This window comes from Eutrigla gurnardus (genome assembly GCF_963514095.1).
Source record: "Eutrigla gurnardus genome assembly, chromosome: 7".
In the NCBI taxonomy this organism is placed as follows: domain Eukaryota; kingdom Metazoa; phylum Chordata; class Actinopteri; order Perciformes; family Triglidae; genus Eutrigla; species Eutrigla gurnardus.
The window spans coordinates 16,514,184-16,530,644 of NC_139921.1; the positions used below are offsets into that span (position 1 = coordinate 16,514,184).

The 16,461-nt window shown below is 44.5% G+C and overlaps 1 protein-coding gene across 4 annotated transcripts in view; it reads right to left on the reverse strand.

Moving 5' to 3' along the window:
- LOC311016544 (formin) overlaps positions 1-16,461 on the reverse strand; it is a 48,329-nt gene that overhangs the window by 2,257 nt on the left and 29,611 nt on the right. For all 4 annotated transcript variants that reach the window (XM_084014294.1, XM_084014295.1, XM_084014292.1 and 1 more), the window contains 3 exons: positions 10,636-10,728; positions 6,067-6,118; positions 1,340-1,489 (listed from right to left, as the gene is read on the reverse strand). In XM_084014294.1, the coding sequence (XP_083870420.1) occupies positions 1,340-1,489; positions 6,067-6,118; positions 10,636-10,728 (295 nt within the window). The remainder of the gene's footprint in view (positions 1-1,339; positions 1,490-6,066; positions 6,119-10,635; positions 10,729-16,461) is intronic.

Sequence of the window (16,461 nt, forward strand, 5' to 3'; positions counted from 1 at the left end):
TAAATTAGAAGCACGCACTGAAAACTTTGGAACTACTGTAAATCATGAAACTTGTGAAAACAATATAGTCGGAAGCCTGTCATCACCGTCTGTAAGGACGAGTCATTTACTGCAAGTATCTCCCTAGGGCACCCGGTGTCATGGAGCCATGTAAGCACACACACACACACACACAGTTTGCGGTCAGTGAAAGCCCTAAAAGTGAGAAGCGGTAGAGAATGACAGTGGGTTGATGAGATAACGAGGCAGCCTTTAAAAAAAAAAAAAACATGGCTGCAGTCCCGATGTTGTCTCCCTGCATGCAGCACTCTTGCCCTTTGGGCTGCATGTCCAGCATCATTACGGTGTTTATCAGTTCCCCCGTAATGCTCGCTAGTAAAGCCAGGCGGCTGCCAGGGGGGTCTTCTGTCCTCCCCCCGACATGACGCCTCAGGTCACAGGAAACATCATAAATTCAGGCCCCACTGCTTCAGACAGAGGGCAGAGGCCTCAGTCACTGTTTGCATCCACTCCGATGGCCTCCCTCCCTCTCTGCTTTCATTTAGCATCTGCACATCGCCCTTATACAATTAGCGCCTATTTGACATGATGTCTAGAGGTCGTTAAGCACCTATCCGAAGGTGACCCGATACAAGCAGCCTGACCCGAGGATGAGATGGTTTACTTTCAGTTTGGTAGAGAAGGCTGTGCAGAGCGGCACATCTACTGGCTGAGAAACCATATATTTTACATCCGGCTTTATGACCATCACTTTAAGGGGAGCTCCAACAATTAAGCAATTTAGGAAATCGGAAGACAATATGCAGATTTAAAAAAAAAGGGTGGTCAGATTTTATCTTATATTTCCCATAATAATACTCAACTCTTTTGTTCAACCCTTTCGGTAATATTGACATTAAAGATAAATAGCTTGACATGGCAAGTAATGAGCCTAAACGTGTAGTAAAGCATCATGAATGCAGCATGGTTGCACTACACCACCACGCCACTATGCATGCAAACTATCAATTTGAGAGCTTTTCAACATAAAATAAAAAGATCAGTTTGTCTGCCTACAATGTGTGTGTGACACATAGTGTAATACGTAGCCCAATGTAGCCGTCACTAAAGGCGCACCTATTTAATTACAGCCTATATTTATTTGTGCATCCATAGTGTTTTTGGAGACCCCCACAGAGATGAAATAATAACTCGAACCCCGTCTACAGTTGATTAAAAAAAAAAGTTTTTCTGGGAGCTCACAGGTTGAGGAGGACTCCTCCTGATTAGTTGAGTAATTCGATTGTGCGTCTTTGACAGATAAACTAAGACATGGAACAACCACAAGAATCCAACCCACCTCTCCTTGGAGATATTCTTGTTTTGTCTTATCCAAGTGTTCTTGAAATCGTTGCAAAACTCGTACCAAAGCATAAACACGAAGCTCGGGGCTACGTCTTTCTCCCCGGACTTTGGCTTCAGCCCAAAGTAGCTCACCGTGTCCTGGAAACTGGATTGGAAAACAGAACAGAGGCACAAATAGTTTCTTGTCTTATCACACATGGACGTTTAAAATCGAGAGCATGCGTGATGCAAGTACGTCCAAGTTATGAAAAGCTAGGTCAAAAAGATCGAGGAAGAAACGGCACAGACACAGTGTAAAGGAAAAAGATGGAGGTGAGAAACGGAGCTGGAAGGGGTGTGTCCACCCTGCTGGGCACGGGGGAGAGCCAGTAGCGGCGGCTCCATTATCACATTGACCTCCGAGCCTGCAGGGGAAAGACTGCCAGAGGAGACGCAGACGGCCAAGAAAACGGACTGCTGCTTATTTTTACTGGCAGGTAATCAAAAGACGTGAATATGATATATCAGGGCTGCAGACTAACTTTTTACATTGGTCGCACCGTGCACCTAACTTATACATTTAGGTGCACCAGCACAAAATTTAGGTGCTAAAATGTATAATAGATGCGCAATAATACACCTATTATACATTTTATTTATAGTTCCCATATACACTGGTCATTTCTTAAGAAAAAAGAAAGAAGAAAAGCTAAATGTTTTCTCTTTATTTAAAGCTATGGTCTATGATTTGGAATAAAAAAAATCCATTCAGTCTATCAGCCGTAGGCCTGCATAGAAATTGACCAATGGGAGCCATTGCTCGTCGAATCGTGAGAAACTCATTGGAGGGATTTGGTTGGGGGGGGGGGGGATTTCTTGTTTGTTTAAATCTCAACACAAACAAGAAATCAAAATAACCTAAACTTAAAATGCTCGTCGTTGGTGATATTATAAGCACTGTTAAATGTTATTATCATGTCTGACTCCTCACTGCTTCAGTTTGTGGCTGCCTGACGCTAAGACTCTGCAGGGAGGAGGGGGGCTGCTCGGCCCACCAGCACCTGTCCCGGTACCGGTTGTGTTTCTGGTGCTTTTTATTTATTTATTTTTTTTAACGATTCGGAACGATGACGCGTTCCCAGCCTGGCCCTGGCCGAACTCTTTGTAGTAAATGTATTATGTTGGCTGGCCTGCGGCGAACCAGAGACCGGATCAAATGACCAGTTCTTAAAACTACAACCGTCCGGACCACCGGACGGAGACGGGGAGACCGGACCGTTATGGGCACAACTTTCTGTATGAAAAAAAAAAACATCTACAGTTGTTTTTTTGTCACCGTTTCACACGTAGTATATTATGGCTGATACACTGCCATGTTTATTTTTCCCCACAAACATTCAGCGAAGACGTGACCCGCCCCTACTCGACCTCTGATTGGCTCAGACCATGGTATTTCTTCTTCGCTATTTGCTGGGGGAAAAACATTTTGCTACACAAAAAAACAAACCAGCTAAATGTTAGGCGTAGCTGTGCAACCAAGGAGATATTTAGTTGCACGTCACTGATTTTTGGTCGCATGTGCCCCCAAAATGGTTGCACTCAGGCAGACAGGTGTGCATGCAACATAAGCATACAGTATCAGATCTCTGCGGATAAACAGATTCTGCATTCTGTTCACTGGGACTGCAGCACTGTTGTAGGCCAGCTCCTCCGCCTAATTCAATTGTAACCAAATCTGAACTCTCCCAGCAGCACACACGAGGCATGAAAAGCTGCCTGCTGCTTCAGATTCCCGCCGTAACCCAAACATGAAAGACATTTCCAAGCCAGGCCTGTCAGAGGGCTGATAAAAGGGGGCCATGATTCAAGGGATGTTCCCCTGTCCCACTGACACCCAGATAGGCTCTGACCTCCAGATGCTAGGTGGCTTTTTCGCGACGCTAATCTAAGACACGCGGAGTGAATGGTCCAATATGCTGCGCAGGCGGTCGGCTAAAAGCTGAAGAAAAAAGTGCCTTTTGTGTGAGTCTGCTTTCCATTTCCCAGTTATGTGTCGTTTTGCTGGGATGCTGAAAAAAGTTGTAGCTCATCCTGTACGCTACGAAGGTTTGACCAAACAGGCCGGTAGCTTTGTGGCAGCCGGGCCTGGTCTGGCATGAAGAACTCTTCTCCACCAGCTCCTCTGCTGACCCCGGGTCATCACGTCAGAGCGTGCACAAATCACACAACAGTGCTCTTCCTTTTAGCCTCCCGAGCTTATGCAACAAGCAGACGCACAAACGCTTCACTCAAAACAGATGCAAAACACAGACACACACGCGAGTATATCTATGAAACATAAACAAAATCAAGCAGACTTTTTGCTCATTTGCGAGCTCCGAACAATTACACCTGTACACAACTACACAAACACACACACAACTACACACACACACACACACACACACACAAACAAAAACACACACAGTCTAAATCCATGCTATGATGCCGTTGCCGTGAGAGGGTTTACTGCAGCATCCCAAACTCGGCATTCCTCACTGACAGCAATAAAAAAAATAAAAAAAAGACCCATTACAAAACCATGAGCAGCCGTGAGAATCGGGGGAAATATATTTGGACCGTCAACTCTGCATTCCTTTGTTTCCCCAGAAAAAAAAAGATTACAGGAGTAAACTTTGTGATGTTGGCTGATTCAGCCGAGGCACTGAGCCGCTTTGTGCCATTGCCGTCCCACAATACCAGAGCAGAATAACTTACGAGCTCGCATCTCTGAAACCATGACTGCATGGTGACTGTAGTGGAGGCAGTTGGGCCAAATGAAATTGAGCGTGATGTGGGCGAAGGGAACTTAATGAGACGGAACCGCGGACAGAACCAGAAAAACCTCAGTGAACCCAAACACGAAGCAGACAAATTAGAACTGCATGTCGAGGGAAAAGGCATCGGCACTCGCCATGGAATTACTTTTTCTATGTTCTGCCCAAAAATGTCTCATTAGAATGACGTCTCAATTAATTACCTTTAAGCTCAATCACTGTGTGTCACAAAGTGCCTTCTCAACAAAAATAATGTGATTAAAAATGAACAAAACTAGCTTTTGAGCGGTTTGTCTTACGTGTGTTAAAAAGGTCAGCATAATGCATCAACTTTGTTGAACGTGACATTTGCTATGGATCAATATTGCCAACCCTAACATGGCAAAGTGCAATTCAATTCAATTGGGCTTTATTGCCATGAAGGTTTCAGTAACAATGTTGCCAAAGCTTCAAAATATATACAATTTGTTCAAATATGTCTAATTATGACAAAGCTAACATGCTGATCTTTACCTGCTACATTCACCTAGTGTGGAACCTAGTTGTATGTAGAAAATTAATTTATTATTAAAAATGAAAATTTTTCACTATTTTCTCACAATTAACAGCGCAAACCATTAAATTGAAAAAAAAAAAATCCTTAGATGCCGCCCTGTTTGACGGACACATCCCAGTTGGAACCCGCCCTCGTTGTTCTGGCCGGCCCTTCTTATTGGTGGTTGACTTTGACTCGCAGGCGCCTAAACTCACTGACTCCTCACGAGGCGGAGGTGTTAGGTAGCACTGAGGATGTGTTGTCTCTCTCCTTTATTACCACCACAATGTTACGACCGTTGCTGCTGTTGTGTGTGTTTGTCCGTGGATCCTTCATCCAGCGCAGATGTGAGAGCCCACCCAGGGCCCAGTGAGCCCGCTGACGCCCATATTCATCAACAGCGTGTCACTTTTACGAGGTGGCTCTGTGGGAACGTGAGAAAGAGCCCCCCCCCCCCTGCTCTACCTAGCCCCTGTTAGCCAGCCCCCTCTTTAGCTGAAATTAAAAGGAAAACTTCATTAAAAGGCAAAATGTGCCGTCAGCCGCGGGGCTCTTTTGATCAATAATTGCTCCAAGTTCAACACCTTCATTACAGTGGTGTCAGTCATGCACAAGAGAGTGCGCAAACACACACACACGCACGTGCATGTGCACGAGTCAGCGGGTGGAGATATCACTATATGGCGAAGGTGGGGGTGAGAACAGAGAACATGAGGTGCAGCTTCTTGGCTTAAAAACGGCAACATGAAACAGAACCGTTTGGAAACCGTCCGCTGAGTTATAGTAATTGTCCAAAGCAATCAACTTCCTAATTGTTTATAGTTCCATTTTCCGGCGTCTTTCACTTCGTGCTTTGGTGATTTATTTTGGAAGAGGAAGAGTTGCGATATAAAGCAAACAATTCTGCTCTCTATCCAAACAAGGCAAAAATAATCTATTTGCTTTGTTTGTCTGCCCCACCATCTTTTTCCAATATGAAATGTTCCAGATATGATTTTCACTCGGCGGCTGCCAGTGTGTCTTACACCTATAAATCTCTCAGAAAACTCTCGGGAGTCTTCTACTCAAAACATGGCAGATAAGAATGAAAGGAACTGAAGGGGAGGCAGCACAGGGCGTTAAGGCTCAACATACGTAGTATGCAGTATTGCTAGTATAAAAGGCCTAGAGGTTAGTGTATGAACAGTTAAAATACAGAAACAGTATCAGCTGCTGCAAATAGCCGTTTTCTGCACTAAGGCTTATGCAGTTATGTTACCTATGTGTAGCACACTAATACCTGCCAACACTTGTTGAAAAAAAATATATATATATATTTTCTATCCAAATCTGATCTTTCATTCATGATTTTAAATGGATCTTGGCGTGGGATTATTAAAGTTGGTCTCCTACCTTCTCTGCGATGCATTGAGTCGATCCTCTTCAGCTGAATGCTCCTTTTGAGCTGTAAGAAAAAAAAGACAAAATATTGGATGAAGATGTTTATGTGGACAGATTATGGGGGTTTTCGTTGACATAGATAGCCAAATATTTCCACCGAATCCATCCCAGGAACACTGGCGGGTCCAGTGGTGGGCGCTGTGGTCATTAGCAGACCTTAGAGTTGGAGGAAGAGGAAGAAGAGGAAGAACAAGAAGAAGAAGATTCTGTATGTTGTCACAGTGTGGTCCTGTGACGCCTGGACTCGGGGCGGGGGGCGCTGCTCTGCTGGTGGAGGTGGAGGTGTGTGTGTTTGTGTGTGTTGACGTACATGTGCGTGTTCTAAAGGTGAGCCGAAGCCGGGGCGCAGGGCTGAGCAGGGAGGCTTGGGAACTGGAGGCTCCTGTGGACTCCTGCCATGTAAAAGTGTCTAAATGCAAGGCAGATGTGTGCGGCGGGCCAGGCCGAGGTGCAAGAATTTATCTAGGGCCAGAGAGTGCCTGTGATCTCAGATTTATTGCATTTTCCAGATTCATCCTTTTTACAATGATGGGGGACCTTTCCTACTTGAAGATTTAAGAGGGGGAAGTCTCCAAAAAATTGTTCAAAGGCAGGTTTGGGGGTCTTTTGGGAGAAGGTGAGCTTAAGCCACCGACCAACCACCCCTTTTTAACTTTCCTTTTTTTTTTTTTTTACATGTATGTGGGCAAGGGGGCTGAGGTAAACCTAATGAATGAAGGTTGTGGCCATGTCTGGGATAGACGGAGGGGAGGGGGGAGGGAGAGTAGAGGGGCCGTGACCAATGGCGTTAGTCTCAGTGGGGGTCAGGCTGGCGCCTGAGGTACCCCTCTGGTACGACTGTGTGGAGGTGGCACTGGAGCCGAGAGGCTGAGGGAGAGAAAGAGCGGCCCGGAGAGAGAGGATGTGTGAAGTTTCTCTTCCTCCGCACCCTGTGTAAACATGAAACCAGTAGTCGCTAACTAGAAAGTTATGAGACGTGCATGCTGAGAGGGACAATAAATTAGGGCTTTAAAACTCTGACACACTTTTCCAAACCGCCGCTATACCTAGCAGCTAGATGACAAAGAGATGGAAAGCAGCCTATGAGGGATGCTGAGGACCTGGAGCGTTTCCACAAAGCATCCCCTCTGCATCTCCCGACACCGACCTCGATCTGAACGCAGATGCATCTCGGAGGCTTCATGAAAAACAGCTTCCTCGGACAGTCGTTATCTGCGCATTCTCCTCAGCCTACGTAATTCACAGTCCTCTGAACAAGTGGAATTTTGATTGTTGGGGTCTGACTCACAAAAGGAAAAGTGCAAGGACGTGATGATGCACATGTATTCCCTAAGAGAGCCAGCGGAATGAGACGAACACGAGCAGAGATTAAAAAGCAGGAATTTGTTTTCAATTAGTCACGGCTTGTATTCAACGTGAAAAGTATGCACATGAGAGTATCCCCAGAGGTTTCAAAGGGCTCCGATGAAGAAAAAAAAAAGGGGGGGGGAAAAGGTGGTTGATTAGATGTTTGAACCGCCACGGGCTGTTATTCTTTTCATTTCACCTCGGAGAATAGTTCTGAAGACAGAGAGAGAGAAATAAATTGTTGGCGGGCGGAGGGAGCAGAAGCAGTGACGGGGGCGAGCGCAGGAACAGCCTCGCAAAAGGACGGATCACTGGATCGCTGAGCTATCCCCCGTTTGGATCTGGGAGAGATCACACAGGCGAGTTTAAGAGGCAGAGCGCGGGGCGTTTGGGTTCACCTGCAGGCCCTGCTGAGAGCTTCTCCACAGGCGGGGTTATGGGTCAGCGCTACTCGGAAACACAAGTCTATCTGTTGATTCACCGGGACACTTTGATCCTCTTGTGTAAAGGAATAAGTTTGACTCATTTCTACATGTACAAAAAAACCCCCTCATGTTTCGAACACGTGCATCTGTGGTCAGCCTCCCGAGCTTTTACCTGGGTGAGAAATTCACCCGTTCACCGATGAGTCAGAGTTTAAGAGCCTCCGCCGCTCTTTGAAGTGCGGAGCTGTTGCTTTGTTTTGGCCTTTTGAAGTCATGGAATCATCACGAAAGATGATTACGCAGCACTCCTCCCATAGCATGTGCAACGGCTCAAGGAATTATGTTTATGAAAGTGAGGTTTACAAGTATCCCACTGGAAAGTTTATGTTCAAGATGTGCCTGCACAAATCAATGCCGCTCTGTAGTCGGTGGCAACCGAGCTTTCAAATGTTCTGCGGTGCCGGCCAAAGCTCCGGGGAGGCTTTCGCCCCAATAGTAAAGGTAGATAAACTAACTAGAACAATGTCATGGCACATTTCCATTACAAGAATGGTTCGTAATCCCAGCATGGGCTCGGTATGCAACAAACAACGTTTCAGGAGTTGTACTACAAACATGCGCTCCCCACAAATTTTCACTCCGCACCGCAAACATCTGGCTACAATCTCCCTGTGAGATACCTCATTTGACTCTTTTATGATGGAGTGAGTCTGTTGTTTCACCACGGTGCCCGGCTGAAAGTAATGCAGGCTATTAGCCCTCTAACGAAGTCTGGTCTTTGTGCGAGAGGAACACTTTCCTCTCGCACACACTCACGTTGTGACTCGATGCTGATTAACGCATCGGAACTTAGTCATTGTACTTAAAAACACTTTCCCCACCCAAATTACGAAAAAAGCACATTTTGTCACTTGATATCTAACCACGCAGAGAGTTTGGGGTCTTTTCAGATACCCGCCTCTTAGATTTCTGCCTCCACGCCAATACAATAGAGGTGAACCGAATTTAATTTCACAGTTAAAAACTTTTTCCATTCACAATTTTCAAGGCGTCCCAGTTGCCTAGCGGTTGAAGTGGCTTACCATATAACTGACATTTCCCCGGTTCAATTCCAGCAATCATGTAAATAAATCTAGAAACGAATAAATGCAAAATCCCAGCAGCGTCCCCTAAATATTTTTCTTAACAGCAACATCTCATCCAGAAGATCCAGAAACAAATAACCACTCACTCTCTATTTCTTTAGTAGAAATAAAGTCTGGTTCTTAATGAGTAGCACAGGGTTAGTTTCCTTCTGGTCTCTCGTGTGGATCTGTTGATCTCATTGGTCCACAGGCTGATAATGGCAACTTCATCAAGCTTATATGGTGTTTGTACAAGACAGGTCGTTCTCTTTAAATGTCTGTACACCAATATCAAACCAGCCCCTAGAGGCTAACAGGATTTTATCAACAGCTCCTGCTCAAAATGCTGGAGGATTCTTGCCCGAAGGCATCGATGCAGAGCCTCGGGACAGACAATCCAAGCAGGTGGACTCCTAACCGTCCAACTGAGCGGTTTCTGGCGCCACATTTCCAGTTTCTCCGTGCACAACTAAATCAAGCGGTGTGACAGCGGGAGAAAGATGGAGACATCCGTGGCAACCTAAGATGCCTTAATGGCATTCACTCAGATGCAGTGGAAGGTTTGTGTATAATAAAGCTTTGGTGAAACAAAACGTAGAGCAGCATTTGAGAGTCTAATGGACCATCACTTTAATGATAAGTGAGCCACAACTCATGGGAATGTGTACACGGTCATCTTCATTGATGAACCAACCAAATATAGTACATGTGTTTAAATTCGTGCACGCTTATGGTAAGTATGGCAGGTTGTAAGGAACACATGTGTGGAGGGATTCTGGGTAACTTTTCCAGGAAAACTCCCACAATGTGCAGTTTGTAGATTTGATTATTTCCACGATAGAAGGCACAACGTTCAGTTAATATAAGATTGTGTTACCAGCCACTACAACTGTAATAGAGAAGACCGGTGTCTAGGTCAGAAGGGGGACAGACAGCGAGATGATCAGGGTGTATTGGGGGAGGCTCCGCTCCTGTCCCGGTGGTCCCCAGACCTGGTCCACTGAGGCCAGCCAGTCTTTACAATGCCGCAGCCAGAGGTGTCCTGCCAGCTTTATGGCAGCTGAGAGTACATGAGTACCATGTTAGAGGCAATGTGATCCCTTCTACAGGCCTGTAGACTCCGGGCATCAGGCTTTCTTGCTGTGCACCGTGACGCCCTCTCCCATCACGAACACACGTACACACAGATGCACTAAGAGACTGTCTGACATGGCAAAAAAACATGATGATACCTTCCTTTTTTTTTAAAAGGTCCCATGCTGGGCTTTTCTTGCTGTGTTTCACAACTATCTCCTCAGCTGTAAATCCTCTGCACAAACGAATGTTTCATCTTTGAAGACACTGAGAATCAATTTTACATGCGACATGCCCGCTTATGAGGAAACATCTATCATCACTATGTGGTGGAGAGAACTTGAATGCGTCATTGTGGGTCATTTGGTGGTTGTGGGAGAAGATGCCTCCCCCCTTGACAGGCAAAACATGGCCTCCATCCCCTAATGAGTGATTGAATACATTGTGTTAAAGTGCTGATTATGATTTCCTTCTTATAGTGTGGAACGATGTTTCCACCGTGTTTCTGTGTCTGCAGTTAAAAAGCTACAGATAAAAAAGTCCCGTCTCACCAGCAGAGATGAATCCTTCCATCTTCTCCTTGAAGGGCTGGAGGTTTTCCTCTGAGGAGTTGGTGCACACCTTCTTCACGTTATTCTCACAAGCTGGTAGAGAGAGCAGAGAAATAAAAAGGAGGGAAATTATGAGTGCTTAATAAAAAGGGAATGGACAAAAAACAAGCACTAAATTGTAAGTAGTGAGTCATTCAGGGATATAAGCCAATTGAAGCAAAACTAATTAATAAATCCTCACAGTGAGGAGAAAGACGGTGTTTTAAGATCACTTAAAACAGGCTGGGTCTTTAAAGGGCACTACAAATAAATTATCCTTATTTATCCTTTCTATAACTTTCTTCTTTATCATTTTGCAAATGTGATTTACACTCAAAATAAACATCGACTGGCCACACTCCAACAAAAAAGGCAGAGAGTAATGAAGGCGGGGGACAAAACTGGGTTCAACAGTGAGTTTAAGCAAACAGTGAGAGCATTTCATTCAAACATGAAAATATACTTTTAATCTAGTTCATTAGTTGTTCTTTGCTTCCCCTGATACTGTCGGTGGAGAGCATTCTATGGTTGAATCGGTAATATGTGTCACATGTTCCTGATGTCTTAATATGGTCTTCTGGAAAGGTGCAGTCAAAGGCAAGCTTCCACTCCGTGTTCTGCTCAGCCCAGAGCTGCCTGTCCGTGTGAGTGAAGCAGATGTGTTTTGTTGTTTGCGGACGGGCTTCATTCCAAATGGCCCAACTCACACCAGCTCAGAGGAAGCAGCCGCGTCTGAGCGCGTTCCAGCCAAGCGGCCTCCTTCCTCTCCACTGTAAGCCCGACTTACTACTAGACACAGACGCCTTGGCCAAAAGAACTTTGGCACCTTCCTCCAACCTGTAAGTCATTAATGGACGCAATAAATACCTTTACTTGCTTATGACTGCATAGTGCAATAGTTTCGCAACACAACAAGAACATTAACAGGTCTGGCCATGGTCTCTCTTCACTGCGTCGCTGCTTTTTGATGCGAGCTCTCGTATGTTTGCATGTGGAGCTGCTGCACCTGCAGCTCGGTGAACCCATCTTTTAATTATTGGCTGTCTCCATAAATCAGATGGGAAAGGTGACACACAAGCATTAACCTTGAGGAGTAACTACGTATAGTCTCACAGAGTGGACATTTCATGGATCGTGAAAGCCCACAGTGCTCAGAAAAAGAAGAAAAAAAAACGGATCAGCAACCATACAAACATGACCAAAATATCCAGTTTGGACAAACCACATTTCCTCCCACCAGAAATCCCCCAACTCAAAAGGACCCATTAAATCCGTGTTCAAAACAGCAAGTCTACAATTTAGAGGCGGCTCTCGTCCAAATGTGGTCCAGACAGTGAAGGCCACAAGGAGGAAGCCCACAAAAACACAGCAGCTGTAAAGAATAAAAACTTAAAGCTGCAGTTTGAGTCATTGTCTTGGACTGGTGATACATATTTTAGAGGAGGGCATTCAAACGGAGGATTCTCCCACAAGAACAAGACTCAAACCAAGTATCAGGTCAGACAGAAGGACAGAAGTGCATAGGCTATGCCTGAAATATTTATAATTCTTTATCGGCCACAAAGACAGCCAACAAGTGCACTGATGATGGAGCAATGAATGATAATATAATATGTTGCTCTTTTGCAGAAACATTCCCAAAAACTTTGATGGGACAAAACAAAAGAAAATCAGATTTAGCAAAAGAGAAAGTTGTGAAGATGCTGGTATGTTTTTTTATGTCTTATACTTCTATCAAGAGTATTCAAATAAAAAAAAAAGTCATATTTAATTGTACATACTTTCTGCTTTGATGGGTTGCATACATCTGACAAAAACTAAATTGTTCATGTGGGTTTATTATTCTGTAGTATTTTTTATTTAGTGATTTCTAAATTTAAAGCATGTTTTACCTGCTACTACTACTAATTATAATTATTGACTAAAGCAGCATTTGCTTTTAAAGTTAAAGTGGAATTTCACTTTGTTTTTATATAAAAAGTTAAAATTAAAATTAAAGACTGAAAATTAAAAAAACAATAATATATTGAATTATTAGAATTAATTATTCACTATTATTGTAGATACGGTATACAGTACCAGATAAATGCTGTATCAATATGTAATAATATATAATCAATATAATTATTGACACGCTGACTTCCATTTATTTTTCTTTTGCAGAATATTAAGTAATAATACCAAAACATCCGGGATCTTTTTGGCTCAATTCTTATAATTAAGCTGAAATATTAATTCATTTATATTTCTGCTAATCAAAGCCGAATAACGCATATCTAGAATTTATAGTTTTGATGACCTAATGACTGTGACCAATCAATCTACTAGTCAGAAACTAAATATAATAAATATATGTACACTAACTTATTTCCATATGCACAATGTGTTATCAGCACATCATTGATTGTCTTAGTTAATGTCATTAAAAAATGTAAGACAAAAATCAGTTTCTAATAGTAAGTATCTAATACAACATACTGGATCTCTCCTAGCTTTCCTTCTCTGCTCGTGACCTGTGAGGAAACACAAAGCCGATTTTTCAGTTTTACGATGTCTACGCTACAGGGTCGCCCGTCGGCTGCTGGTGGCACAGTTTGTCTCATCAGGCTCTCGGTCCAGTCACGTAGCCACAGAGGACTAGTCTCCCACCGCAGGCAGACAGACAGGATCATGAAGGGAGCCACAGCGCCGATCCTTAAAGCCCTTCCACCGTTACTACAAGAGGAAAACAGATGAGCTCACAGGCAGTGAACTCAGCATCTTTGGAAATGGGGTGCTAAATGTGTTCACCATCAAGACGTCACTGAACAGAGGTCTGTCATTTGTAAAACCAGTGTCCTGATGGACATTAACAGATGGTTGAACAAATTGTTTCGTGCGTTAAACCAGCAAAAGTGGAGGAGATGAAAACGGCTTGTGATCAAACTAGAGCCACACGTGAAGTATATCACACGGTGGTGAAACAAACATGGTATCCTGAGGCACCCCAGCATCATCGCTGACTCCATCATATCCGAATAGAATAAAGTGTTTTGTGTATTATGAAGTAACATAACAGCCGTGGGTAAGTGGGAAGAAACACAAACAAGAAAGCCAGTAAACTTCTTTACCCGAGTGGTTTGCAAAAAAGAGGTGACTTTGATGTCAATATGTGTTCATGATTTAAACCGCAGTAAGCAAGAGCCCCCGCTGCAGCTACCGGGAAATCACAGCACACCAAGACAATGCAACACTGTGTGAGTGTGTGTGTGTGTGTGGATGAGAGAAAACAGCTTAAACAGTGGACGGGGAGCCTGTGGAACACCACAAGACGAGGGAAGTGGCTGTGTGATGAATGTTGCCGTCTCTGAAACGCCCCGCCACCTCTCATCTATGTGGCTCCGCATCACGATGACGAGCAAACTAACAGGCAGAGGAGCACATGGTAATATACAGGTGATTCTTTTTTTTAAATGGCACATTGTTGTTCAAAAAGATGAACTAATGTTCCAATTGTTATTTTCAAATTTGACAAAATAGAATCAGATGGCAAACCTAAAGCCCTGTTTAAAAGAAAGAAATAGAAGAAGAAGAAGAAGAAGTATTTTGGAGAATGTTTTTATCAGAGGTTAAACCAGTTCACCGCTCCAGTCCTGGCATTTTCTTGTAATTTATACCTGGAGAGTGAAATTCTCTCCACTGATCCCCAATGATCTCCAATCCCAGTGGACTATCAGACTTCCAGCTCCTCTTTCTACAGGATGGAGCCTGCTATTCCCCCTCAGTGAGGCCAGCCAGAGAGTGTCTCCGTGGGGAAAGGTAAGACACTCCACGCCTCATAAATCAACCCTTATCCATCAAACTAAACCCGTCTCCTAAATTTTAGCCGGAGATTACTGTGCTACGTAGACAGACGAAACACAAGGCAGGACCTAGAATATGAGATGGAACATTAACTCTTGTTAATATTTGGATGCTGGGAGCATCAAAATTCGCTCCCCGGTGCCTTATGATGGGAGAATAATATGAGTCTTGCAGTAAAATAATAATCATGAGCCTTGTTTGGTAAAATAAATCTCTTTATCCTGGAAAGGTTGGCTCTTAACTAAAGGTTCACATGCCAATTTCAAACAATATTTTACAAATATCCCAACATTTAGTGTTGCTTTTGCGTTACTTGGTCAGACGAGCAGCAGCAACCGCAGCACACCAACTTCACACATGTAGTTCCGAGTGCAGCCTCTGTCGTAAAAACCTCTGTAAAAGCCTCCGTCAGGGTAAAGGCCCTGCCTGAACCTGACATTAAAGGCCATTTAAAATCAGAACACTGTCTGATTCGCCACAGTGATGAATGCCTAACCTGGGCCAGGCCTTCTATGAAACACTAAACTCCCCTGAGCAGCAAATGAGCTCTGACTGTTTCTTTTTATTTGATCCTATTTCATTCGGTAGCGTCCTCGCCTCCCTGTCCAGTCCAATTACGCAGCAGTTAAAAGGGATCTTTATGCAAGCACTCAATGGCTCGAAAATACAACTTCTTCAAGTTTTGGTCAGCAACTCCTTGCGATAGAGTTGTTAAGGATTACGATGAAAGATAAAGGTCATCTTTGGTTTGGGTGCTGCATTTCCAAAGCCAATTGCACTGCTATACATGATTTGAGACAAAAGCAGAGTGGAAGATATTTCTCTGTATAGCCGAGAGTCCTACAGTAGGTTTGGGGTCCTCTGGCCTCCCACTCATCCCTCTAGCCCTGAGAGGAGCACAGAGAGAGGTCATCACCCTCTCCCAAACAGGAAGCCCCATCAAAAGAGGATCATGTTTCTGCACAAGCCAGTGAAGGAGAGGGCAGCCGAGCAGACGGGGACCGGCTCCTGGGCATCACTGATGACTACACACACACGCGCACACACACAAACGCACACACACGCACTAAAGCATCATTACATCTGCAAACACACTCCAGTTTGCAGACAATTTAAAGACAGTGCTGAAGATTTGTATGAGAGAGGCACCCATTGATGCTGTCTGAGGAGGAGACTGCAAGCACCGAGTCTCCCGACCTTTGACCCAAGCCTGGAGGGCGAGACACCACCGACCACGGCAGTCGCCACCTCATGATCAGGTGAGGGGGCCAGGCGGCCTCGCTCGCCAGTTAACCAGAGTGTGATTCAGTGTTGGTGTCAGACAATGTGGATGGAAGTGATCCGTGTTAGCGTTATAATTAAGACCACTTGCTTTCTTTAGGCTGGTTTATAATGGCCAGGCATAAATATTTATTCCTGGCGGCTGGGGAGGATAACAAATGGTGGTCGTCAGAGGTAGAGCTCACCAAAGATCCAGAACCCAACACTCGGCCTGTGATGCCAATACCCCCGAGGACTACTGGGCGAGACTGTGCTGCGGCAGAGATCAAATACGAGGGCCCTTATGTTGCATTTATTGTCTTCAGGTCTTCCATTTTTCCTAATAAATGAGTGACAGCTTGAGGTGGGTCTGGGTACTTTAGTAGGCTCTTTGTATTTTTCCCCCGGGTCAGAGAGGAGAGGGCTTTAACAGCGATCAAAAAAATGTAGGGGAGAGCTGCGGCGCATATCTAATTGCTTTCATATGCCGTATTATTGGTTGATTTAAATAACCACAGACACCAGGGGCACTGGGGGGCATCGCCTTTAACCTCCGCATGGCCCTGGCTAAGACTGACTGGCTGGGTTACTGAGTGGCTCGGCGCCCGTGACACTTTGAGCACAGAACAACAAAATTGTGTTCACTTATTTATTTGCCGGTTGTCACTCTGATGCATTGCCAAT